The 27728-nt window shown below is 48.8% G+C and overlaps 1 protein-coding gene across 1 annotated transcript; it reads left to right on the top strand.

Annotated features, from left to right (window-relative positions):
- The first annotated feature begins 11090 nt into the window (after positions 1-11090).
- SORD (sorbitol dehydrogenase) lies at positions 11091-27446 on the top strand. The gene is made up of 9 exons (XM_052672427.1): positions 11091-11232; positions 14413-14446; positions 15159-15323; positions 16783-16942; positions 19086-19204; positions 19644-19709; positions 24837-25012; positions 25782-25903; positions 26496-27446. Exons 1-9 carry the CDS (start codon positions 11173-11175, stop codon positions 26659-26661), a joined length of 1068 nt encoding a protein of 355 aa, XP_052528387.1. The 5' UTR covers positions 11091-11172; the 3' UTR covers positions 26662-27446.
- The last annotated feature ends 282 nt before the right edge of the window (positions 27447-27728 follow it).

Consider the following 27728-nt stretch of genomic DNA (forward strand, 5'->3'; position numbering starts at 1 on the left):
AGGTGATCTCCTGCAGATATTTGTTGTCTATTGGATCAGAGTAAAGCTGCGATGCACGTGAGGATCCTGATGTCATCCCAGTAGAATCTTTTTGCATGGACAATAGTGTACGTCGTTTCCGGTCCTTATTAAAATGTGTTTCAACTCCCTGTGGGGAAAAAAAAACGATGCCAGCTGTTTTAAATAACTCTGATAGTATTCTTTTAGGAAATCGTTAATACAGAGTTTATATCAGCACTGACGCTTTTGTGACCAAGATTGCTGGGAGCAAAGCCTGGGCTAAACAACAAATCAGAGCTGTTGTGCAGGAAAACAGGTAGAGAAATGCTACATGGCCAATCTGCTGTTAAATAAGTCCATTAAACTAATCCTGTAAAAAGACAAATATAGAAAAGTAAAAGCAAAAGCACAGAATGCATTTTTTTCATTATGTGATGAAATCAAATTTCTCCTAGTAATTGCACCAGGATCTCAAGCAGAGAGAAGCTGAACTGGTTGCTGTGGCATGTTGTGCGGGACCCAGGTCACACTCAACACACAGAAGTGGCTGCTACGGATATCTTTCAGTGGAAAGCCCCATGAAACTGAAGGACTGGGTTTCCTTTGGCCCAGAGCAGCGCTCTGAGCGTTGCAGGTGATTCAGCTTGTTCCTGTGTAGCGTTGCCCGGCAGGTGGCCCAGAACAACTTTTCATTTTCAATCCAACAAAAACAAGAGGCAACACAGTCCGGCTTGAAGTAACACAAAGAAAATAAACCGCAAAGAAAACAAAATCTCTGCTCCTGTCTTGGAGAGAAGCACCTCCTCCACCCATGGAGCCACACCGCGCCTTTCCCTTTGAGTCATATTTGCCCACAGCAAGACTTGAATCCTCCTGTCTTCCTCAGCTGAAGTCTTTTGTATTATTCCAGCAGTGGAGAGGGCCCTAGGCTGATTCATGGCTCTGAGATCTCATTTTCTTCCAACACAGCAGCTCATTTGCACTCTGAGATCCTTCCTGGCTTTGCCCCTTGCTCCTCCAGAAGTGCACGGTTCCCCTTCCCCATCAGCGGCTTCCCAGCTGAGAAGCACAGCCCTGGATATGTCTCTGTCAACCTGTTTAGGCAAGAAGCATCAGCTTATGAAGTCTTGAACAGAAAACAAGGCTTGTCCTGTGGCATTCCAGCTCCTATCATTTGTGAAATCCTTTTTTAATGCCCTGTTGCAACCTTCTTCCATCCCTCAGCTGGTGAACGGTATGCGGGGATCCAAATCCTCAAGTGAGGGTTTAGGGAGTGGAATCCTTCCCAGTGTCAGAGAAATGCAAGATCAAGACCTTCTGATGAGGCTGAATGGGTACAAGTCTGTGAAGCTGGACAATGTGAAGAAACTGATGTGGTCGTCAGGCCGCTCTCCATCATGTCTGAAAAGTCATGGCTGTCAGGAGAAGCCCCCAGTGACTGGAAAAAGGGAAATATTACTCCCATTTACAAGAGAGAGTGAAAGAAAGATTTAGGGAACTATAGATCAGTGACACTCACCTCTGTGCCTGGGAAGATCATAGAACAGGTCCTTCTGGAAGACATGTTAAGGCTCATGTGAGAAGAACAGGTGATTCCACTCAACCAGCACAGCTTCACCAAGGGAACGTTGTGCCTTACCCAATTGGTGTTGCTCTATGATGGAGTGATGGCATCAGTGGAGAAAGGGAGGGCAACTGATGTGGTCTACTTGGACTTGTGCAAATCCACATCCACACACCACAACCTCATCTACAAACTGGAAAGATATGAACTGTTCAGTGGGTAAGGAATTGGTTGGATGGTTGCAGCCAGAATGCTGGGGTCAACGGCTCAATGTCCGGCTGGAGGCGGTGATGAGCAGCATCCCCCAGGGGTCCATGTCATTATCAGCACTCCTCAGCATCTTCATCAGTGACACAGATGATGGGATTGAGTGCATCCAAAGCAATTTGCTGATGGCACCAACCAGAGCGGTGCAGTGGACACAACGCGAGGAAGGGACACCATCTAGAGGGACCTGGACAGGCTTGAAAAGGGGTCACACATAAACCTAATGAGGTTCAACAAGGCCACGTGCTACACTTGGGTCATGGGTCCCCAGTGCAAGAAAGATGTGGAACTGTTGGACTGTGTTCAGAGAAGTGCCACCAAGAGGTGCATCTCTCCTATGAAGAAAGGCTGAGGGAGTTGGGGTGTTCAGCCTGGAGAAGAGAAGGCTCCAGAAAGACCTCACTGTGGCCTTCCCATTCTTAAAAGCAGCTTATTATTAGAAGAGGGACAGACTTTTTACACATTCTGGTAATGATTGAGGGGAAATGGCTGTAAATAAAAAGAGGGGAGATTTAGATTTGATGTTAGGAGGAAATTTTTCACTCAGAGAGTAGAGAGGCACTGGAACAGGTTGCTCGAAGCTGTGGATGCCCCATCCCTGAAGATATTCAAGGCCAGGTTGGCTGGGGCCCTGGGCAGCTTGGTCTGGTGCCTGATTTAGTGGGTGGCACAGCAGCTGGAACTAGATGACCTATAATGTTCCTTCCAACTCAAGCCATTCTATGATTCTGTGAAATCCAAGTGGATTCCTGGCAGGGGAATTAGAAAACATTTTACTAGAAAAAAATAAACATATCTCAAGTTACAATTTCTTCAGAGGCTCACTGCAGGTTTTTAAAGCCAGTTGCCAAAAGCACTGTGCAGCAGGAGCCACTGGCAATGTCATGAAGAATACAAAGCAGGATAGCTGAATCTAGACGTGCTCATTTTGGCTGAGATTTTTAGTCCTACTGTACTCAAGTCTAAAACTACATTTTCTCTATCACCAATATTCATCCCAGAGAACATGAAAGTGCACTTTTAATCAGTGCTATAAAAAAAAAAAACACCAGACAACATAATGTCAAAATGTCAGAAAAATACATTTCCCCCCAGATTATGGTCAGAGTTTTCTTCCCCTCCTGCATGGCTAATGTTGTGAGAGTGCAGAAATGAGCAGGTCTAGCAAAGGAGTTGCATGGCCATGTCAAAATGGGTTGGCAGTGCAAACTGTTAGTGATGATTAGCTTTTTAATGGCTGTGTCCATCAGTATGCTTGTGAGAAAGAGGTAATGATTGCTAGTTTGCTAGTTACAGCTGTGGTGGTGATAAGCAGAGGTGGACTCTGTCATGATGGCCCATAGCCTTGCAAAAAGACGTGCCCAGCATTTAATTAGGAAACAGCAGCAACTTCCAACTCAGTCACTGCTTTAGAAGACAAGGAAATACACAGGTGAGCCAATTCTGTAATCTTCTAACATGTAAGCTATTTTGGAAGGATGAAGGGAACAAACACGTCATATGTGGCATCCTAAAGCCCAACCAGTTACAGACAGCCTGCAAGTTAGGACCAGATCTTCCTGGCCTCTTTCCATCTTTGCATCCAGGGATGTAAAAGTTTGCCATCTGCCAAGGGTTAAAAGAGCAGTTTCCATCCTGTGTCATCAATCCATCACACAAGTTCTTTGCTGGGTTTTCTTGAACATCACCCTATTTCTTTCTAGGCCCTGGGCTTCTACTTCTTGCCAAGACATGCTGAAGTTCTGAGTCAACTAAACTGCTCAGGTGGATTTCAGACTTCCCAGCATCCCATGAGCATGCCTATGGGTGTAACTGAGAAGAGATCATTGTCCAGCTAAAGGGAACCAAAGTAGCAAGGCTGGAACTGAAAAAGGACACGATGTGAAAAACGAGAACAAGCAAATCACACAGTGCTCTGTGCTGTCTGGGGGAACCCTTGCAGATGTATGCTGTTGGATTGACCTCCAGGGCAAGGTTGGGAGAAGGATGCATCACCCTACTCGTGTAGGAGCTCAGCTATGCAGCAGCAGAGGAGTCATAACCTATGGGAGGAATTTGGTAGCCCACACACTGCAAAAAGCTGAGCGTTCATCAGTTAGAGTCTCACTTGCTTTCAGATGTGTGCAGAAGGACTATCTTGTATTCCTGCTTGCAGTCCCATATCCTCTCTGGCTTTCTGCACTGGGGACCTTTAACGTCCTCGCATGCTTGGCTTTTCCTTCCCTGCTCAACTCAAGCTGGTTTTCCTATGCTCAGCCTCCTCCTCCAGAAGCTGCTTTTTCCATTGCACTCCTGAGAAATGGTATTTGTACACGGACCATGAACTTGTTCTTCCAGCCACACCCAACTTTCAGTTGTTTGGCCCAAAAATGATGCTCCAGATCATGCCAGATTCTCATGGTATCCAGGTGAACATGCAAGTCCTACATACCTTTCATGAAAGTAATGTGTAGCCTCTGACTGGAGCATAGGTTACTACCATTGCAGCCCACCCTAACAGTTCCTGTAGCTTTTGGTTAATCTTTTTCCTCCCTGGGAGAAGACCAGAGAACCACAAGAATGTCTTTCTCCTGAAATTAACACCTGAAATTAACGGGTTGGAAAACTTCCCTGGCAACCTTATTTCGCTGCTGGGCTCTCCACGTTTCCTGGGACACCGCTGAAAAGGGAGTTGTCGTGCTGCCTGGATGTGGGAAAGGATGAAGAGGTAGAAGTGCCAGAACTCACAGGTTGAGTTAAAGACAGTTTACCAGATGAATCAAAGCCATGTTGTGCAAGCAAAGGAATTCATATGCCACTTCCATTGGTTGGCAGGTGCTCAGACCCAACGCTGGGCAGCATATCCAGCTTCCTGCTCCTGGGGATGTTCACTGCACAGGCCACTTAGATTCATCTCATCTGCTCACACTGCAGAGCTTATTTCTTTCCTTATCATCGTTTTGCTAGACATTTACCCAAGTATACTCTGAATTTGTTTTGCTGATGTCTCAACCTATTTTGCCCACATGGCCAAAATACGGGTGTTCCACTAGGGCCAATACTTACTGTCCTGTTCATACTGGTCTCAGAACATGGGTCCCAGTGACAGATTAGAAAGAAGAGCTTCACCTCTTGAGAAGAGGAAGTTATTCAGTCTCCTGTGAGATCCGGAATTAATTTCTAGCCCTGGGTGGATGAATTTATTGCACGTAGGTCACTTTGTTTAAGAAGATGTGATGTCAACACATTAAAAAAAACTTCCCAGACAAATCTTGAGAGGCAGGGCAATAAACTGGTGCTAGCTTCCGTGATGCGCTTGGTGTTTTTATTTCCCTCTGTTCCCTCACCTATGTGGTTTGCAACTAATTCCACAGAACTTTGTTATATGAGATGTGTTTAAATATGTGATTTTCTTTTTAAATAGATTTTCTTTGTAACAGTATCAGACTTCACCATGAATGGGGAAGGCATCGATTAGATGTGACTACAAACCAAAGCAAACAACTGTCCCCAGCCCGGGGCCACTGGTGCTAAGGCCAAGTTCTTGCAGGGGGACGCTGTGATGAATGGCCCAGAATGAGGAAGATACAACATGCAAAATCTGCTCCCACACACAGCCTATCTTGAAGCACTGATCCCTGACGACAAATATCGTGACTTTTTGTGTAGTCTGGATCCCCAACTTCCTTATGCATTATCCACTTACTATCTTCAGCACAGGGTTTGCTCCTTGTCTTCAAAGCCTCCTTGTAGCTACTCCCTCTCTGAGTACCACTCTGCATCTCTCATCAAGCCATGCTTCTTTGGTGGTCTCATGTCCTGTACCTCTGCTCCACTTGCTTGGAGCTGTCTGCTCCACCAGCCAGTCCTCCAGAAATGAAAGCACTCACCCTAAAACCAGCCTCAACTCTCCTGCATGGATCATACCCAGCTGCCTATGAAGACTTAATGATGATTTCAGAAAGGTTGTGCCATGAGGATGGGAAAAGCTCTGAAAAGCATACAGGCAGCTTCTGCATCCTTCCACCATCACAAGTCCCTTCTTAGGCAAAAAAGATGATGACACAAACAGCCCAAAAAGTAGGCTGTTGACTGTACCTCCAAGCCTGTGCCAAGCTGTTTCTCTATGGGTACCTCCACGTACCACGTGGTGAGTCTCAAACCATCCGGGTGTCAATGGTATAAGAAAAGAAGTAGAAGACACTGAGGAAAGGTGCATGGTAATAATGCTTATAGAGACACGTAGCTTCAGGGTGGTACACAAAGAAAGAGATCACAAGAATCACAAGAATCACAAGAATCACAAGGTTGGAAACAACCTATAAGATCATCCAGTCCAACTGTCTCCTCATCACCATTGCCACCACTAGCACTAAACCATATCATGCAGCACGTCATCCAGACACCTCTTGAACACTGCCAGGGACGGCGACTCCACCACCTCCCTGGGCAGCCATTCCAGTGCCTGACCACTCTCTGAGAGAAGAAGTTCTTCCTTATGTCCAACCTGAACCTCCTCTGATATAACTTGCAGCCATTGCCCCTTGTCCTGCTCATTGCCTGGGAGAAGAGGCCAGATCCCTCTTCACCACAGCCTCCCTTCAGGAGGTTGTACAGTGCAGTGAGGTCTCCCCTGAGCCTCCTCTTCTCCAGACTAAACAATCCCAGCTCCCTCAGCCGCTCCTCGTAAGGTTTGTGCTCCAGACCCCTTACCAGTTTTGTTGCCCTTCTCTGAACACGCTCCAGGATCTCAACATCTTTCCTGTAGTGAGGGGCCCAAAACTGAACACAATACTCGAGGTGCGGCCTCACCAGTGCTGAGTACAGGGGGATGATCACCTCCCTGCTCCTGCTGGCCACACTATTTCTGATGCACAAGAGAAGGGAAGGAATGTCATTGACTGCTTGGTTTTGGCTGTGCTCACGGAAGCAGGACTTGGAGTAAATCCTTCCAGAGGACAATGGACAGGCTGGTCAACTGCAAAGTTCAGCAGAGGGTCACCAACATGGTTAAGGCTAGAGAACATGGCATATGAAGACACGCTGAAGCAGCTGGGCTTGTTTCACCTGGAAAAGAGAAGGTTTCTGAGGAATGTTATTGCTGCCTTCAGTAGAGACTGAACATAGGGAAGATAGAACCAGACTCTTCTCATCTCAGAGGTGCCCATAGAAGACAACAAGCGACTATTTGCTCAAACTGCACTAGAGACACACCAGTTGGACTTGAGGAATGAAGTCTCCATGCTCAGTGTAGCCATGGGACAGGCACAAAGATATGTTAAGGGATCGTCAGCCACGAGGACATCACCGACCAGACTGGATAAGGCTTTGATCAATCTGATGAGGTTAACTCCAGTTAACCCTGACTTAGGCAGGAGCTGGACAGAAGAACCATGGTTGGCCCCTCTAGGTTACATCTGTTGGTCAGTCAATGTATGATGCTAACTTTTGATGCTGGCACTTCTTTGCCCTACTTCTTAATTCAGTGAACAAGACACAGAAAGTTGTTACTCTGATGCATTGCAGAGGAGGATCTGGGCAGAGGCCACTGGGTTCAGAGGGCACGAACAACTTGACTGCTCAACTTTGCAAGGTTAATATCAGAATTGAATTCATGCAGGAATTTCAGTAGGGGATTGTGTGGCCGTAGCATGTGAGGGATCATGGATTAAACATTACCAATTAATCCAGGTGACTCTTCTGGATTAAGAGACTTGCAGCCCTAGAGTCACATTCTGAACAAGGCTCCCACCCTTAGCTCCCACACATGGTATTGAGGTGGGGGGTCAACGGCTAGAGGAGATTTGGCATTTTCCTGTGTGAAAAAAATGACTGTGAAGTCAGTAAAACTGTACTTCAGAAAGGAGATGGGAGCAGTGGGTCACATACCTACCTATGTTGTTGCATGGGATTGATGTGACAACGTCAGGGCAAGGAAAGAAGCGGTGCAAGAGTCTTTGAAATGCACTAGTGAACAGATCACGCTGTTTGGAAAGCTGTTTCGTAACTGCAGATGCCCCAAGAACATTTTGTTATTCCAAGGCACTGAGAGCAGAGCTTGGGGTTTAAACCCCTACTTACATGTACCTGAGCCAGTGCTTCAAGCACCAGGCACTGACGTAAATGTAGACAGATTTGCCACCACCCAACAACTCAGGAAATCTGGGTGAAGAGAGGTGTTTCTGCTTACATGACGCGGGAGCTAGCTGTGGAGTAAAGCAGAGCTTCTCTGGGTAGCAGCCCTGCCTTGCACCCCTACATGTCACCAAATTATCTTGAGCGACTTCTGGGCAGTTTGGCCCCTGAGTCACTCACACTACTGCGTACTACAGGCTTGGAGTACTCCAGGCAATGGCACAAAAAGGGTGGACAAACACCCTAGCTGGACAAAAGTCACTGCGAACAGAGGTTGGTGGTAAGCTCTGTATTTCTCAGACCAAACATGGAAACAAGGGACAGGATAGCCACAGTGAGCGACACAAAAGGAACAGGCACCCCTCCCTGGACAGGAGGAAGTGCGTGCCTCCACGCAGATAAAAGATCTTCGGATGACTTTATCACAAGCGGACTGTGAATGATTAGCTAAGCATCACTGTTGTGGGGAAAATTAAATAAAATACAAATTGATGGGAGGACCCAAAGTGTGATACTCTTTAAGCATGACCAAGGAAGTCAGCAGCTGAGGATTGATTCTGAAGAAATCGCAGGTGTAAGCTATGCAAATAGCCACCAGGTTAGGAGATTTCTTATTAACTGAATTACGGAATTGATGGAGAAGGCAGAGTGAGTGGTGGCACGTAGGCACAGGGACAGACAAATGTCCTGACTCAGAACAGAATGATGCAAAACCTGATAACCTGCAACCACAAAGTCTCCCAGAGCCTTGAAGCAGCGAGATAAAACTACCCAAGGTCTTGATTATGACCTTATGGCTGAGATGTTGTCACGGAAATCCCTTTCTCCAGGATGGAGGACAAGTATTTTCACGCTTTTTTAAAAGACTTCTTTTTTGAAATGCTGTCAAAGATACTGGTGGATCTGAACAAGTGTTTTAGCATTTTCTGCTCTGGTTAGACAGAAATAGAATTGTTAGGCTGAAATGTGCAGGAAGCTTCAGAGAAATCCTGTTGAGCATGACTGCACTTCCCAGGGAAACATGGAGACCTCTTCTGGGGTAAATAATAAGGGAAATGAAAGAAACTGCATTGAGTGTAAAACCTGCTTGAGTTGAAATGGTCCAGAGGGGTGTTTCAGAACTTGCAAAGAAGAAAAACGCATGCTGAGTTTGCCTGATGGAAGTAAACTGACTTACAGTCGTGTCAGCAAGGCACCTATCCTCTCATCTACTAAGGGAACAACAACCCTGATCATCGACTTTTTAGGTAAACACATTTTTGTTGAGCTGATGTGAAGCTGCTCTGGCAATACAGACTGTTTTGCACTATAAACTGACGATTATGACATGACCTTCATAGTACTGCTACTGCCATGCTTGAGGGAAATATGCATACCTTTGTGGTCAGAAGTCATCGATGCCTACCAGCTTTAAAAAAAAAAAAAAAGAAACAAAAAAAGAAACAACCAAGTCCTCAGCAGTTTTTATTTGGAGCTTTCTTTGGCTGGTGGTCAAAAGAGTTTGCCAGGTAGCACTGAAAGGCAAACAACAAGAAACAGACCACGACATGAGCTTCAAAGCTTCTTTTAAACCAGGATCTCAGAGGAACTTCATAGCAGCTGGCCAAGACCTTGTGATATTTAAGGATTAGACCCACACTGGACATCAAGTACTGTCAGGGAAAATACAGATGGAAAACATGAAGTGGAATAAGAAGAAAAGCTCAAAAGAGGAGAGGAAATTGAAGCTGGAGTGCTGACAGCCATGGCAAGGAGGGGTGGAAGAGCTGAAGGTTCTGCCTCAACAAAAAGCTGTTTGTCTGCACCAGTGCTGCCAAGGAACTGCTTTCCTTCACACCCTGCAATGGGGCAGGGAGCAGAAGCTGTCCAGCCACGTGGCTGTGCTGGCAAAGGGCATTGCTGCACCTTGAGAAGAGCCAGCACCACCAGTTCCTGCTGGAAGAACAAACTTTCAGTCTGCTGGGTTATTCAAAGCACAGCTTAGGCTGCATGGGAATCATCAGCATCCCCAGACGTGCTTAATTCTGGGCAACTCTGCTTACTCAGGGTTTTCCTTGAAAATCAGTGGGTAGAATCACAGAATCTCCAAAGTTGGAAAATATCTCCAATATCATCCAGGCCAGCTGTCCACCAACCACCCGTATTTCCCCACTAACCCACGTCCCTCAGTACAACATCTAAACATTCCTTGAACACACCACGGCCTGCCCTGGAGCATAGCTTGAAGGCTGGCTGCAACATGCCCCAAAAAGGAGCCACAAGCAGATGCCTCCAGCAAACAGGCACATTTAGGAGGAGCCAGCCACTCACTGTCTTTCTGCAGTTTGCAGAAGTGTAAACACTGGGGCTTCGTCAAGGGAGGTGTAGCGCTGTATAAACACTGAGTAACGCGTCCTATCACAGCTTCCCTTGCACATGCTCCTTCCCCTGCCCTTGTAACCACAGGTCAGCTCCACTAATTCCACCCTGCCTCTGACAAACATCACTGGGAACGAGAGATACAGCTGGCCCCGATGCGGGAACGTGCCAGCCCTCGCTTGCCTGCAAGGTAAAAAAAGGAAAGGAAGTTCAGAGGTACTGCCATTCATGCAAGCAAACAAATGCAGCAGGAAGAAGTAACAACATGAGCAGTTGAGGCTATTTTTAAATGGTTCTGGCACCGCTGCACGACATATCCCGAGTGGTTTGTTTTGTTTTTCAAAGGCAGAGTTTTTAAATGCAGCCCAAGTTTGAAAACTCTCACCTTCGGGCTGCTCGGGGAACACCGGGGTGAACGATCTGGAGATAGCACCCTGCAAAGGATCTCACACAGAACGCTCCCCGCCTCCTCCAGGGCCTGAAATCTCGAGCTTCTCCCCGCAGCCCATCGCCCCGCGGGGAAACGGCGCGCAGACGCCGTGTAGCCGCAAGGCCCCAGGCCTGCCGCCCGCTGCCCGCACCGCGCGGGAGACGGCGCCGCGTTTACGCCGCGCTGAGCGAAGAGTGGGGACGGGGCCCGGAAAGAGGAAGGGGCCCCGAGCGGGGACAGGGCCCGCAGCCCCCAGCCGGCCGTCCCCGACTCCGCGGCACCGTGAGGCCGGAGCGGGGCTGCCCGGAGCTGGGCCAGGCCGCGGCGGGGCCAGGGGGAGCGGGGCGGCGCCGGGCCGGTCGGGGGCAGAGGGCGGCCCCGCGGCGGGGGGAGGCTCCGCCGTCGGCCCTTGGACCCGAGAGCCGAGCCGAGCCGAGCCATGGCGGCGCCGGGGCAGAACCTGGCCGTGGTAGTGCACCGAGCCGGGGACCTGCGGCTGGTACGGGCCGGGGGGAGCGGGGAGAACGGGAGGCAGACGGGAGAGCCGCGCCGCCGGCGGGGATCGCCCAGAAAAAGCGTTCCCGGAAAGCGGCGGGTGCGGCCGGCCAGTCGCTTAACGGCTGGGACGGAGCGCGGAGAGGAGCCGGCCGGGCCACGTGCGTCTGTCGGCGTGCCGCCGCAGGTGCCGGCTTTCGAGCGCCGCTTCAAACCCGGCCGTGCCGGCCTCGCGCCAAGCGGCTGTCCGCGCTAACGGGACCGGCGGGAGAGCCGGCATCTCGGGCGGGCGTCGGACCTGCGGGATGTGCCGGGCTGCGATCGCGGCGGCGGTGCCGGCTGTTCCCGCGGGGCGCCGAAGGCCGAGCGGCGCTCACCTGGTGGCGCGTCCTGCGCGGCTCCCCGCCAGCTCGGCCCCGGGGCGGCCATCGCCGCGAGCCCTGGCTGCCGCCCCACGGGAACGGCCCCGGTGAGGAGCAGGCCGCTCCCTCCGGTTCAGAAGCACGTTCCCGGGTCCTGTCGTTCAGAAAAAGCGCACGAGGCTCGGGACAGCGGGTGCCGGCTCATCCCGTTCGTGTCGCCGGTCTCTGATCCCACAGGCCGAAAGGGACCTGGGGGTCCTGGTGGATGGCAGCTGGATGGAAGGCAGCGCTGTGCCCTCGCAGCCCAGGAAGCCAACTCTGTCTTGGCTGCATCTGAAGCAGCACAGCCAGCGGATCTGCCCCTCTGCCGTGTGCTGTCAGACCTCACCTGAGTGCCACGTCCAGATGGGGAGTCCTCAGCACAAGAGAGAGATGGGGCTGTTGGAGAGCAACAGAAATGCTCCAAGGGGTGGAACACTTCCATACGAGGACAGGCTGAGAGCTGGGGCTGTGCAGCATGGAGAAGGGTAGGCTGCAAGGTGACCTGATAGCGGCCTTCAGTACCTAAAGGGGCTGTCGGGAAGAAAGGGACAGACTCTTTAGCAGGGTCTGTTGTGATAGGATAGGGGGAAATGGTTTCAAACTGCAAGAGAGGAGATGTAGGTTGGATGTAAAGAGAAAGTGTTTTACAGTAGGATAGTGAGGTGCTGGAACAGGTTGCCCCATGCAGGAGGTGGTGCATGCTCTGTCCCAGCAGATACTCAAGGTCAGGCTGGACGGGGCTCTGAGTCCCTGATCTGGCTGTTCATTGCAGGTGGGTTGGGCTTCTGTATTTCTTTGCCCCAGTGCTCTCGTTGCAGTGCCCACTGGTCACATTAAGAGTTTGAGCAGGAAACTCTGAGCTTTTGTGTGCGTTATTGATGGGTGAAGTTAGGTGAGGTAATTCCCATGATAATCACAACCGTATGAACCTGTCTGCCATAGGGAGAGTCACTGTGAATTCAGATTCTATGTTACGTGAGAATTTATTGGCATATTTTTGTTAATTCTTCTTCAAATCTTGTACAGTAAGAACAGCCTCCCATTTTCTGCCACTTTGAGGTAAACTGTTCTGTATCCTTTCTCTCTTAATATATCTTCTTTCACAGAAGAAAATGCTGCATTTGCTTCACAGCCGCAGTCAGACCTATTGCTGTCTCTGGACTTCAGCAGTGGACAGAACATTTGTCTAGAAATGTAGAGTCTTGGATCATTATATTTTTAACAAATCAAGCTGGAGGATTAGTTTTCCATTAAAGCATTTGTCATTTGATGCAGCTGTTACTGAAAAGAAAAAAAAGAAAAGGTGTTTTTCTTTGGACTGAGGAATCCCACCTACACAGTTTCAGCTGAAAGTTGGCTTTGTTTTTATCTGTAGCCATTGACTAGAGACTGCCTGATCCCTTTGGGATAGCTGAGCTGTGTCCTTGGTGGGACAGAGTTGCTTCCCTCCCAAAATAAGTTCCTTGCATTGACAGTTTCAGTCAATGGACTTACACCACACTTCGCATTGCACAGTGCCACTGGTTATTTGGTAGGTATTTCTTTTAAGAAAGCTGTGCTGTGGGAGATGTGTGCCTGGGTCAACTTCTATCCTCCTTGCCTTTGCCTCGCCCCACTGCATGTCCCCCAGTTCCCAGTTGTGATGCAGTACCCCTGTAATCAGCCTACGGGTTTGCAACCAGGTTTGTGTACAGATGAGCTTCAGGATTTCCGTATCTGTTTTTGCACTCATTAAATTTCATTTTGCTGCTGGAATTTTCTAGAAAATTTCCTTTTCTAAATTGAATTTGGAGATCTTTCATTGCTAACTAGATACTGAAGGCACTCTTGCAAAAAGATACAGCCAGAGGTAAGCACTGCAAGGGGCAAACACCAGCTGTGGGCTCACTGGTCTCTGATGTCCATCAGATGTTTCCTAGTAGCTGCTGTATTGAAACAGGAGCTCTAGGAACAGGAGGTCTGCTCAGAGGACTCATGCCCAATCTTGGCCTGTGGGCAAAGGGCTCTGGTGCATGAACGTTTGAGCAGCAGAGAGCAAGGTTAGCACAAACACCTTTGGTGAGGACTTCCTTAGAAGTGTGATTCTAGGGGTGGGCTTTAGGTGAATTTCTTATTGTTAATAGTAAAACAAATGTAACCTTCTCCCCTTTACTTTCTGAACGCTGAGAAGAAATCTATGGCAGATCTTTAGAGGTGGGACATTCGTGTGCCCTTGACCCCAAACCTCAGAGATGTTTGGAAGCACAGTGTGCAGTGGAGCAACATTGCATCATTCCATCTCAATGTTGTAAGACCCAACAGAATTCTTCCTTTGTCTTTTGGAGTATCTGGGGGAGATTGGTGAAGGCAGAAAGCTTGCAGACCATTTGGGAGGAAGGATGGCCTGTGGCCAACAGCCAGCACCCTGTGATGACTTTCAGAAGCCTGCACTTATTAGTCATAGCATAAAGAGGAGTTCATGCCAATTGCAAGAAGAGAATGTGACTTCGAACGTGGTTTACAGTGGCATTTACAAGTGATTTATACATTTAGTTATTTCTCTGTAGTAAGAATATTTTCTTTATAGTATGATCATAGAATCATAAAATCCTTGGCATTGGAAGGGACCTTTAACGGTCATCTGGTCCAACTCCCTAAGGTGAACAGGGACATCCACAGCTCCATCCATTGCTCAGAGCCCTGTCCTGCGTGACCTTGAGTGTCTCCAGGAACAGGGCATCCTCCACATCTCTGGGCAACAAGCACCTGAGTCCCTCTTGTCTTTTTCTGTTTGTCCACAGGAAGACCGTCCGATCCCAGAACCGGGTCCCAATGGTAGGTCTGCAGAGGGCTGGTTCTGCCGGCCTCCTTTGCTGCTCTGTTTTCTTTTCTCATTCTCTTTTGTCACTCCATGATACTACAAATACTGTATGTATGCTATGCAGCTGAGAAAGTATAAAATAATCTAAAAAAAGAATCTGCAGCTGGAATGGATAATGCTGTGTTTCCCTTTGAGAAGAAGAGCTGGAGCAGTCACAGAAGTATCCGAGTATCTGGCGCTTTTTTGCATCCTATTTCATGTATTTCACGTTACGCTGCCATTGGGACAGGCCAGAAGGTGTTAGCAAAGGGCTAAATAGTAACAGGCTGGGTGTATGGCCTCGTGGGAATTTGATTCACTGCTCTCCCCAGGGCTGAAATTATACCTTAGGCAGAAGGAGAAATTAAATGTTCTTGCTCTTTTGTGTTTGCTCCAGGAGTCAGCATGCCCCTCTTGGCTTGTATTAGCTTTCATTGACAGGGATCTCACCCTCTTTTAAGCTTTCCTGAAATGAAAATCCTTGTGTAGTTTTGCGTTTCAGCACGTCTCGTGAATGTGCCATCTGTCCCTAAAGAGGGTTCTGGCGCATTTATTTAATTCCAATAAATCTGAATATTTCAGAGCTGGTTTGACTGTGGTCATGGGACACAGAGACAATGATTGCGTCTCTTCAGTGACAGAGAAGGTAAGTTTTTCTGCATGGAACCTTTCGTCCCTTTCTGGCAGAGGTCCTCCTGCGGATGCATTCTGTTGGGATCTGTGGTTCTGACGTTCACTACTGGCAGCATGGTCGAATTGGAGATTTTGTCGTGAAGAACCCCATGGTGTTGGGGCACGAAGCTTCCGGGACCGTCGTCAAAGTGGGAGCAGGAGTGACACATCTGAAACCAGGTGATCAGAATCGAGTCTGTCCGTTGAGTTTTTTGTTTTCCTGAGGGTGCATTGATATCAAGCTGTGCTTTTCCATTGCAGTAATGCATCTGCTTTTATGAGCTGTGGGTCACCCTCCTCTAAAAGTGCCACAGTGCTGTGTATCACCCAACTTGACTGCGGTGGTTTTCCGTAGGAAAGGTGCCTTGTGTTACCTTGATCTGCTCTGATTGTGTTTTAGTGCAGGTTATAATGCATGCTGATAAGAGGTATCTTTAGAGGGAGCTGGAGAAAGCATCAGAAACTACACACATTACTCTTGCCAACAACCTGCTGTTAATGTTTCTTCAGTGTGTGTGTACATGAAGGAGCAAGTGGCCTCCTGCAGTGGAGAGGGCCATTGGAGCAACTGTATGAGGTCTCATGTTGTGACCTCAGCAGTTTGCAGAAATGTCCTAGATAATGGACCTAGCAGCAGACTTTGCCATTTACTGATGACTGGGAGATAAGCAGAGTGGAAAGGACAAGAGGGAGGTAGCAGGGTGCCTGGGTGATGGGATGCAGATGAAATTCAGTGCAGATGAAGGAGGAAGAGAAATTGCTGTGGGCTGCGAAATGCAGAGAAACCACATGCAACCTGGTTATCCCCAAAACTGAAGGTAATGGGAGAACTTTCAGCATATCCTGCCCCTTTCTCCCCTGGGCATTCCCTGCGTGCTGTATCACAGACATCACAGCGAGCTAGAACAGGCCTTGGCTGTAATCCTTCCCTTCGTTAGTCACTGTACCTGATTAAGAGCCTTCTGGTGGAGAGCTGAGAGAAGTTAGCACCGACTGGCTTTCTCTGCCAAATAAAAGGAACTGTCTTCTGTCCCTTCTGTACTTGTAACATGGTCCCACTGTTTTTTTCCCTTAGTCCATCCTGCCTTGGAAGTATATTTAAGTCATATTTCTTTGTTCTGCAGCACGTGTCTGTCCAGCCATCCAGACTACGCTGTCATTACCATCAAGCTATCTCTGTTCTCTGATACGTCCTGCCTCAGTCCTGGTTGTCACCTCTGCATCTTGAGTTACTTTCCAGCTTGATGACCAGCAAAGCTCTCCTGCTTTGTCTTAATTATTTCTTACTCTGATTGTTACAGATTTTGAATGAGATCTGATCAGTGTGGGACTGCTTAGGCTGAGGGCTGTCTTTTCATCTATTGAGGCTGAATGCAGCTGGAGAGAGGTTTATATGTGACTGAGCCTCCATCTGCTCTGGGGCCGTGCCTCTGAAACACCAGCTCTTTTCATCTAACTGTGAAGGTCTTGGTGAGGAGGCCTCTGTAGAGGAACTGTTGGGAACTTGCCTGCTGTGAGCAGCGTGATCTTTTTCAGCTAACAGATGTCCCTCGTGCTTCTCCTGTGCCAGGGCTTCATGCTGTTCTGAGCTGTGTGCCCACCTTTCCCTCTGAGTAACACTCTGCTTTCACCCTGGCAGGTGATCGTGTGGCCATCGAGCCTGGTGTCCCGAGAGAAACAGATGAGTTCTGCAAAGCTGGCCGCTACAACCTGTCTCCAACCATCTTCTTCTGTGCAACACCTCCTGACGATGGGAACCTGTGCCGCTACTACAAGCACAGCGCCAGCTTCTGCTACAAGTCAGTCCTGCGCCCTCTGCAGAGGAACTTATACTCCCTGTAGGGAGGTGAAGCCTAATCACTCTTGGCCCTTTTGAGTCTCACAGTGAGCGCTCTTTACTTGAACACAACAGGTCTTGTTGCTTTCTGATCCATGAATAGCATGTAAAGGCTGGGACAGCAAGCTGCTTTGCAAAGGGTTTATCAGGCAGGTGTAGCTGTCCCCTCTGGCGCCAGACATCAACAGACGTTTCCTGCATATTTCCTACAATATCTCTGCTGTTGTACCCTATAATTATTTCCTTTTCCCGCTTGCTCCCTGCTCCTGGAGCCTTTTCTGTTGTCCTTTTATATCCTTGCCTTCTTACAATTGTGCCTGCAGGTCTTTGATTCCAGTATTATTGCTGCTTTTCAGGAAGCACCACATCAATTGCTGACACTTCGCTCTGGCATTTGAAACAAAGCCACCCCAGTTACAGCAGAACAGGAAGAGAAAACGGCGTCCCTGCTAAGCTGTTTTTTTTAATGTGGCACTGAGTGGCCCCACCGAGCTGCCAGTGTTACACACCTGTTTTCATCTCCATTTGACTGCGCTCTTAATTGTGGCAGGATTGACATGTTTGCTTACAGGCAAACTGTGCTTAAGTACTCCAGCAAATTAATATGCTAAAAATTGTGTTAAAAAAAATTATACCCGTGAAAGAACGTTTACACAGGAAGGTAAAAATAGGGTAAGATGCTGGTTCCTTGAGACAGGTCTCTATCTGGAGCGTTTCTTTCTCAATCTGCGTGAAGCAAGGAGTTCCCCAGAGTTGATCTTTGGTGTCTGCAGAGGCAGCATTCAGGATAAATCATTCTGAAGGAGGCATCTGAATGCTTTTACTTCTCATGAGCATCCTCAGGCAGGAAGGTCCTTTCAAACTGGATCCTGAGCAGCTGCTAGCAGAATGAGACGCAGCTCTGTATGGGCCTAACTTCTTGCTGTACAGACCTACTCTCATTGATTTTCCCTGTTTCATTAAAATAACATTTCCTGACGATAAGTTCTTGCTGGGGAAGAATTGGCTGTTTTTTTTGTATCTGTCTTATGTTAGGGAGAGGTCAACTGTTTTCCCCAGTTTGAATATCTAGGGATGTTGCTTTGATTAATTAATTTTTTTTTGCTTAAACTATGAAACACAGCCTGGTTCTCCTGGGTTCAGATCAGCAGTGCCATGGCTGTGTGATGCAGAGGAGGTTCCCTGGCATGAAGTTGCTCTGTCAGCACAGATTTGGCAAGAAAAGCTGGTGGCAGAGCTCAGTGGGCATTTGCACATTTGGGAAATTGTTGTCTGTCTTTCTGCAGGATGTGATGCCAAACTTTCAGGCATCCAAACTCTTGGAGTCAGCCCTTTGATGCCTCCTGGAGATAAGAGACAGACATCTTACAGCTACCTTCCCACAGCTGTCATTTCCGTTGCTTTTCTTCGTGCAGGGTTGGCTGAGCTCTGACCTTGAGCTTCCCAATGCTGTCCCAGCACCTGCTGCGTGAGAGGCCACACAGGTGGCTTTCTGAAAGTCTAGGTTTTATTTCTGTCAGCAGCACAGAAGGGATTCACCCTCCTTCTGCTTTTTTTTCCCAACAGTTTTGCTATCTGCCCTACACTTCTATTTCTGTCCAAAAGGTGTTCGATACCCTCTGCACACATCTGTGCTGTCTTCAGGGACCAGTCCACTTTGTGCATCACATCCAGGGTATGATAAGGAGACCTGCTTCTGGCTGCCTTTGCTTTATGTGGAATCCCCCTTGGCTTGTGCTAGGTAGCAAGGTGCTTCCTGAAGCACGGAGGAGCTGGACTAGATGATCTTTAAAGGTTCTTATCATCTCAAAAGATTCCATGATTCTGTGCAGCTACGTGACTTGACCTAGATGATGGGTCTGGGACTTCACTGATGGTTCCCAGGTGTAGGGAACCTACAGGTGGTGTGGAGAAGTTTGTGTTGGGTACCTTGGCAGTACAGCCTCTTGAAATGCTTTTCAGTTCCGCATTTCTCATTTGAGAATGTATATTGCAGTGGTTAATTAGACCCATGTTTAATCTTCCAGTATCTCCTGAAGTATTGCTTTCCTCATCACTCTCATAAACATCCTTGGTTACCGTTGCCCTGTGTCTGACTCTTGCAGGCTTCCAGATAACGTCACCTTTGAAGAAGGGGCCCTTATCGAGCCACTTTCGGTGGGAATCCACGCCTGCAGAAGGGCAGGAGTCACTCTGGGAAGCAAAGTCTTTGTAAGTGGATCAGGTATGGTAGAACATCCTCAGTCCGTGGGTTCTCTGCCAACAGTGGCACAGAGGGGGACGGGCAGGGTTCAGGCTATGCTTCTAGACTCAGATGTAAGTGTGGGTCATGGGAGAGTTCTGGCAGTGCCAGGGGGGACCTTGAGGCTGTGCTTGCCATGCTGCACTGCAGAGCTGCACTCTGAGAAGCCAGAATGCAAAGTGCAAGGCACACTGTGCCAGCCAGCTCAAGGGAGCAGAGGACTGGGGAATGTTTTCATTGCAGAGTCCCTTGTGTAGCAGTAGCTGGCCCCCAGATCTGCTCTTGCTGCGCTGAAATTGTGGCGCAGTGATCCGAGAGCTGCCCACCTGGTAGCACAGACAGAGCCCAGCTCTGGGCACACTCAAATCCCACAGCTGGTGCTGACAGTTGTAAATGTATTTTTTCTGCCCTTTGTACCTAGGACCAATTGGCCTTGTTAATGTGATTATAGCCAAGGTGATGGGTGCAGCAGCAGTTATAGTTACAGGTAAGTCTTTTAAAAGCATGCTTTTTTCACGTGATGCAACAAAAAATGTCTACTTCCTTGCTGTAACTTCAAGGTCACTGCTTGGACACCTCGTGCCTGTCCCTGAATGCGCCAGTAGAGTGCCTTTTTGGAGGGAATCCTAATAAATATCTTATTCTCCAGGACAGACAGGCTGGATCGCTGGGCTGAAGCCAGTGGAATGAGGTTCAACAGGACCAAGTGCCAGGTCCTGCACTTCGGCCACAGCAGCTCCAGGCAACACTACAGGCTTGGGGCAGAGTGGCTGGAAGACTGTGTAGAGGAAGCAGACCTGGGTGTATTGGTCGGTGTTTGGCTGAGCACGAGCCAGCAGTGTGCCCAGGTGGGCAAGAAGGCCAATGGCATCCTGGCTTGGTCAGAAAGTGTTGCCAGCAGGAGCAGGGAAGTGATTGTCCCTCTGCACTTGGCTCTGGTGAGGCCGCACCTTGAGTGCTGCAATCAGTGTTGGGCACCTTGCTGCAGAAGAGATGCTGAGGCCCTGCAGTGTGTCCAGAGAAGGGCAACAGGGCTGTCAGAGGTTTGGTGCATAAGTGTTATGGGGAGTGGCTGAGGGAGCTGGGATGGCTCAGTGTGGACAAGGAGGCTCAGGGCAGGCCTTAGCACTGTAACTACCTGAAGAGAGATGTAGTGAGCTGGGGATCAGCCTCTTCTCTTGTGTAAGTAGTGATAAGACAAATGGGAATGGCCTCAAGTTGTGTCAGGGGAGATTCAGGCTGGATGTTAGGAAATACTGCTGCTCCAAAAGAGTGGTCAGGTGCTGGAATGGGCTGCCAGGAAGGTGGTGGAGTCACCGACCCTGGGGTGTTTGAGGAATGTTTGGACATTGTGTTGAGGGACGTGGTTCAGTGAGGACTGTTGGTGATAGGTGGATGGTGGGACTGGATGATCTTGTGGGTCTTTTCCACCTTGGTGATTCTGTGATTCTATGAATATTCTCTGCCCTAATTAGAATCTATAGAGCATATAGGTTGCAACTGGTGCTTCTCTGCGAGGTTATCTGACCAGGCTAATTACACCTGCTTCCTAGCAGAGATAGATTGTGGAAGTGGGCTAGCTGCATTGCTGCAAGGGAATAAACTAGAGGCTAATGTGGATCAAGCCCTAGAAGCTTCCATTGGAATTTGAGCAGGTCTCTTGAGAAGAGGCCGTTCATCTGCATTACGAGTGTTATAGTTGCAGATGTTCTTTTTGCTTCTGCTGCCTCTGTTCGCTGTTTGTTTTGTTTTTGTTTCTGTTTTGAGCTCTTCTGACCTCAGCTTTCAGGTTTTGGTTCATGTTGTGCCTTTGACTCACAGAACAAAGTGTCTTGATTATCAGATTTTCTTTTCCCTATAATGCTTATAAACACTGATTGTGTCTGCTTGTAATCATTACCTTGATGGCAGGCAAACTCAATGTATTTTATTTCCTCCTTGGTGGTTTTCTTGGAGCTTTGGTCCAAGCAAACTGTTTCCTTCCTCTTGTAGTTCTAGATGGTGGCCTGGGCAAATTGTTTTTATGGTCATTATGTGTCCAGCCACAGTGTCCCTCTACAGTCTGTCTTGCTGCTTTTCTGCTAGGGAGTGCATTTTCCACTAATTACTGTTAGTGACCAAAATGGACTTTTCAGGAACCTGCATTTCAGAAATCCTTGCCTAACTGCATCCTGGAGAAATACAATCCAACATGTGTTTGTTTGGGTCTGAAAAACCTCTGAGCATGGAGATCCCACCAAGCAGCAAGCAGAGGTTGCTGAAGCGTTCTAGACCAAAGCCACAGCATGGTTCTTTCAGAAGGTTGTTGCTCCATCTCCCCACTTTGGACCAGGTTCTTTTGACTTCTTGGTTACTGTTTCTCAGTCTTCAAGTTGAGAGATAAAATTACGGTTCCACCCTTTTGCTTTTCTGGAAGGATCCTTCAGTACTGGCGTGCGTCAAAAGCAAAGGCTGCTTATTGCCTTCCCCTCCCAAAATGCTCATACTGCCAAGTCAGGGGCCTTTTTTGCTCTGCTGGCCCCACCCTGCAGGGTGTGCTTGGTGGATGTAATCAATTCAGGCCTTAGGTTTTGCTAAGTGTTGTCATCCAAGGATGATGGTTGCCATAACAGGAAGATCAGCTTGATCTCTTGTATCACACCCTTGCTGCAGAGCTGAGCTACGGCAGAGGTTGGTGGGTGACCCGGTCCATGGGTGGGGAAGAGACTGATGAGCTGGCAGGAATTGGTGGGGCTGAGGCTGATGGGTCACCCCAGTGCCCCAGCCCTGGTTCTGCTCCTGTGTGGTCTTCTCTGTAGCTCAGGGAGCTGCTGTCTGTGAGCTAGAGGTCTGTACAGCATGTGCTCCAGGTGACCCCAGGGAATTCTTGGTATCTGCTTTGTAGGGTGAGCGAGGTCTGAGTAACAATCCTGCCCTACAGATATCTGTATATCTGATATCCCGCACCTGGGGCTGAAACACTCAGAGACACCCATGCAGGTGCCGCCTGTAGTCAAATGTTTGTGCATGACACGAGCTGAGAAAAGGGTTCTGTTTGCCTTGTTGTCTCTGGGATTTTGCTGTGCTTTTGGTGTCAGCTTTAGGAACCGATACCTGTGAGGTGACTGATCAACAAGGCCCTTCTGTCATCTGCCACCAAACTCTTTGAGTTCATCTCACGTAATTTTTATGATGTCTATGAAGAACTTTGTCTGCTCAGCACACTGAGAGCTCATTGCTTTAAATGTTTCTTTTGGAAAACTCTGCACAGATGTGTAACTCACTAACAGAGCTTTCCCCGAGTGTGGGGAGAACTCACCTCCTATGGCTGCTGTCACAGCTGGAGCCAGCGGATGTTGGAAAACTTCTGCAGGAGCTCCAGCACTGTAGCTAGAGGCTGACACTCAGCTCTACCCTTCCCAAAAGCTCATGTGCACCAGAACTTGGCTTTCCTACCAGCTATGACAGCTTACCTGATACAGAATATTGCTGCTTTTGATAACCTTCTGTCCTTAAAGACATGTAGAAGAGCATCCTTATACCCCAAGCAAGTGAAGCAGTGGTTGGATATTTCTATAAGAGTGTCTTGCCTTTTTCTGTCACTTAAAATACACTTGGTATTCACTACCTAAGGGCCATTACTTCCCTTGTGCTGTTTAAATCTCAAGTCCTGAGTGCTGGTGCCTCTGGAAACCCTGGAATTCAGTGTCAGGGAGGATGAATAACTAGACCAAGCTCAGCTGCTTTGTGAAGGTTGATCAACATAAAACATGTGAGAGCTTCAAGAACATTTCCCAGTTAAACTGGCTTATAAAAAGCTTAAGTGTGATCTGATAACTTCTGTGGGATTAGAAATGCAAGGTCGGTTACTTAGAGTGGCAGTGAGAACACTAATTATCTCTGCCTGGGAAGTGAAAATTAATTTTTGCCTGAAGGCAAGATGTGGCCCTGTCGTTCTTTAAGTGAGAATTTACTCCCAAGAGTTATGTGGGGTTCAGCCAAACAGGTTTAAAATCTAAACGGTTTGGTCCTACAGACTCACAAATACTGGACAATCCAGTGGCCTTCGGATTGGAGAACCTGCAAATCTGGCAGCTTCAGTAAATGTTTAAGAGTGATTCACAGAAGCCAAGTGCTCCAAGACGTTACCAGAGGCCTGTCTGACTCTGATGGTATTGCTTCTCTTGCTGCATTCCTCTCCTGTGCAAGGACTTCCTTTGATGAGCAGATCAGGAAGCTGACGCCAGCTGCAGGAGAAGCGTGTGGTTTTCTCCTTGGGTTTTGCTCCCGTGCACTGAGGTTTGAGAGACATGCCAGGCAGAAGTGCTGCTTAGCTCTCGAAGTGCCTGAAAACTTTTGTTGTTTGATAAGTCTCTGAATGCAGTTTGGTGCCAAGTGTGACTGTACATCTGCCCAAGGTGCTCTGAGCTTGGGAAGAATAGAGGTGACTCACGTCTCCTACAGTCTCTCCTTTTCGGGTTTCCAGGGTGTTGCACTGAGTTTCCAGCCTTGGCTTTTCTTCCTTTGGCAGCATTTTATAACCCTGCTCATCCTGGGTGTGCCTGCACCTGGCCGTGAGCCCTCCTGCTGCCGGCAGGAACGTGTCCATCACCTGCCCTGGCAGTAATGCCACGTTCCCTGCATGATGGGCAGGCCCTCTGGCCTCACATCTTTCCAGCACTGGGGCTGACTCACAGCGGCTCACATCAGAGCAGTGGACTCACCAGTCCTCTCTCCTGTTCTCTGCCTTTGATCCAGACTTCTTTCCCAATGCAGACACGCAGGCCCCTGCAGATCACTGCTTTGGCAGGCAAAGAGATGATTTCTACCTGGAAATCGTAGAATTGATGAGGTTGGACAAGACCTTCAAAATCACCGAGTCCAACCACACTGCCTTCTAGTTCACGTGCTTCTATCGCTTTCTTACTGCAGTTAAAAGTGTCCAGCTCCTCCTCCCTGGAGATGTCCCTGTCCTCAGTGGGGTTTGGTGTCATGTGGAAGAGAGAACCCTCAGTGTCCACGATACAGATCATGGACCAGAAACACCTCTAGGTGCTGTCCGTAGCAGGGTGATTTGTGGGCCATCAGGTTGCAAATCAAAGCCTCAGTCTGTAGGTGCCTTTGAAAGGTACCGTTGGGGGTGTCAGCAATAGCCAAGCACCTTAACTAGCCCTAACCCACGGAAGGAGAAAACAGAAGTGTTGGGATTTTGTCTTACTGTAGGCTTCCTTTTGCCTTTTTCTTCACAGGTTCCTTTGCTTATTCTTCATTGCCTCCCCTAAAAATGAGTGTGTTTCTTTCCTACCTCCTTTCTGAAGCCCGTGTGAATTTGAGGGAGGGGATGCAAACCCTTTCCTGGCTGTGTGCAGTGAGCCCATATTCAGGCCCCAACAAGAAGTGCTTCCATCAGCCTCCTTAATGGCAGTCATCTGCTCTCATCAAGGCTGGGCAACCTTGTGGCCTGGGTGGGCTGCAGAAATTCATGGGACTCATCTTGAAGTAGCTGACAGCTGGGCACCAAACAAGGTGGTTCTGCTTGTCAGATAGGGGCAGGAAGCAGGCTGCAGGCTCAGGGTCTTGCTTCCTCTCCAGTTTGTGTGTTGAGCCGTTGTTGACATGTTTTGTCCCTCCACAGATTTATCTGCCTCTCGCCTGCAGGCTGCCAAGGAGATGGGGGCAGATTTCACCATTCAGATAAAGAATGAGACCCCACAGGAGGTGGCTGCCAAAGTGAAAAGTCTGCTTGGCTGCATGCCTGAGATAACTGTGGAGTGCACCGGAGTCCAGGCCTGCATCCAGGCCAGCATTTATGTGAGTACCAGTTGTCCCTGGGGTAGAGCAGTACTGATTTCTGCTTTCCCTTTCTGGGACCTGGTGGTGGATGACAGTTCTTTCAGGACCATTCCCTCGGTTTCAGCAGGCTGAGCACAGGAGAGAGATGATGTCTGTAAAACCACAAACTAGGGAAAGATTGTGCACTGAGGGATGATTAAAAGTTAGTCTTTGCAGACAACACTGAAATAATTGTCTGCTTTGATGCGAGGAGCACTTACCACACAGACTGCAGGAGCACCGGGAGGACCAGGCGTGGCCACCCAGCAGTGTCAGGGAGCCGGTAGAGCATAGAACAGCATCTTTCATTAAGTCCCAGTAAAGAGAATAATTAAGAAAATTAATTCCAGCAGGTGAAAAAAAGCAGCTGTGGAGAGGATATTTTGCTCTTGTGAACTGTGTAATAGTAGGATGTGGAGAAGAAACTTCCCTGAGGTTTGCAGTGAAATTCCAGGGGAGTATCAGTCTCGTAGATGTTTTAAACGTTTCCTACTGAGAACCAAAAGTAACTTTTGTACTCCTAGTCGTTTTTCAGAATGAGATTTAGATGACAAAATCCCTCAGAGAATTTCTAAATACTGCTTTTCAAGCCTTGTTTATCACGTGTTCCACACTTAGGGTCTCCTGGCAGCATCCTGCCTCTCCCAACTCCTCCACCGCGCCCCAGGCAATCCGTCACAGCCACAGAGAGCACCTTTATTTTTAGACAGATGGCAAAATACGACATACCTGTGTGTCTTTTCTCCAGGCCACTCGTTCCGGAGGGACCCTGGTGCTGGTGGGGCTGGGCCCTGAGATGGTGACGGTGCCCATTGTGAACGCTGCGGTGCGGGAGGTGGATATCAGGGGGATATTCCGCTACTGCAGCACGTGAGTCTCACCGCTGATGGGGCCTTTCATCCCTGACGTCCTTGAGAAGGCTCTTACTTGTGCTGAGGCCCTTTGTTCTGGGAGATGCTAAGCAGCAGCTTTGGCCTTCCACACTGCTATGTGAGAAGCTGGTTGCTTCTGCCTTCCTAATGTGGTCTGTTTTGAGACAAAGGATTAGGGGAATCTTAATGCGCACCCAGCCTTGCTGATGGTGCCTTTTCATCTCGTCATGGAAGGAAACCTTGTTCTTGTTGGAGGCCTATGCTTGCAAGGATTAGCAAGAGCTGTGCTTAGTTTTTGTATTTTGCCGGAGCTGAGGGTGTACCAGTAACCCATTTGAAGGCATATGTGTGTTCTGTGGAGGACTGAACTGCACAGTGTGCAGAAAAGCAGGTCTGCAAATGTTCTGAGAGCTGTCCTGGCCCTGAAGGCAGGAGAATCTCAGCTGTCCTCTTTGGTATTGTTCTCTGGAAGATTGTGGGCAAAAGTGCCTTGGTTGCCTGGGCTGAAGAAATTACTGTAATGAAGCCAGGTCCCTCTTTGCCCTTTCCTTGAGGCTCCAAGTTCTCACTTCCTGCTGTTTCCCTTGCAGGTGGCCTGTGGCCATTTCCTTGCTTGCATCCAAGCGGATCGACATCAAGCCCTTGGTTACGCACCGCTTCCCCCTGGAAAGGGCTCTTGAGGCATTTGAGGTCACAAAGAGGGGCGAAGGGATAAAAGTCATGCTGAAATGTGACCCCACTGACCAGAACCCCTGAGATGCTGTGGTGCCCGGCCCTCTCCCCATTGCACCGCCTGCCTGAGATGCAAAGCATGAAGCCACGAGAGGCCGATGTATGGCTGTTGCATGTTTACACAGTCACCTCATGCAGGCAGTGTTTTGTAATAGAGCTAAGAAATCAAACGATAATGAGGGTGAATGGCACTGAGGGATACGTGATTTTGCACATCCCCCTGGGGATGCTCAGGGACTGTGGCAGCCTGTGGAACAAAACCTGTCCGGGGAGCATCTGAACTGATTGTTCACCCCATGCTCTTCACAAACAGCAAACTGCAGGTCCTGAAAGCCCAAGGATTTTTTGGTGAAGCTGGGGTTGGAGGCTAGCTGGGACCATAGCTTCTGTGTCATCCTCCCCCCAGTAACTCCTGGTGGGGCAGAAAGGACTGCTGCAGAGCAGGCTGGAGCGTGTTTGAAGGAAGCTGCCCTGCCTCTGGCTGGGAAAGCAGATCCTGGTTTTTACCTGGCTCCTGAGGTTGGGCTGCTGGTGGGGGGCACAGCTTGCTTTTAGCGTGGGGGGAAGCACAGCAGGGGAGCAGCATCGCTAAGATAATACCACTGTGAATGAACTGTAACTTCTCTGGGATATCAGCCCTTCCTGCTGAATTAGTGAGCCATGAACAAGGTACTTGCCAAGGAGCAGGTTGCAGAAAAAAATCTAATCTTAGATTACAATTGTGTTGATTTTAATACTAGGAGATCACTCTGAGATCCATTTCTTGGGCCGGTACTGGACTTCCCACAATAAATGCTACCTTCCTGGTGTCTCTGTGTCCTCTGAGCTGTGCAGTGGATGGTTTGAAGGGGTCTGTGACTATTGGGCTGTGCTGTCCTCTGGGCTTTTGTGCTGCTGGCCCTCACCAGGCTGTGGCAGAGCTCAGTTACCCAAATGAAACTTTTCCCCAAGGCTCAGTCTCTGTGGGCACCTCCTAGACAAAGTCAGGGCAGCATTGGCACTGCAGGGTTAGGGGGCTGTGCCTCAGGTCCTTGGCCCTCCTGTCCTCAGCCCTTCTGTATGACGAGTGCAAGGGAAACTCACTCCTCTTG

The sequence above is a fragment of the Tympanuchus pallidicinctus genome, unplaced genomic scaffold, assembly GCF_026119805.1.
Source record: "Tympanuchus pallidicinctus isolate F22 unplaced genomic scaffold, pur_lepc_1.0 scaffold12, whole genome shotgun sequence".
Lineage (NCBI taxonomy): Eukaryota > Metazoa > Chordata > Aves > Galliformes > Phasianidae > Tympanuchus > Tympanuchus pallidicinctus.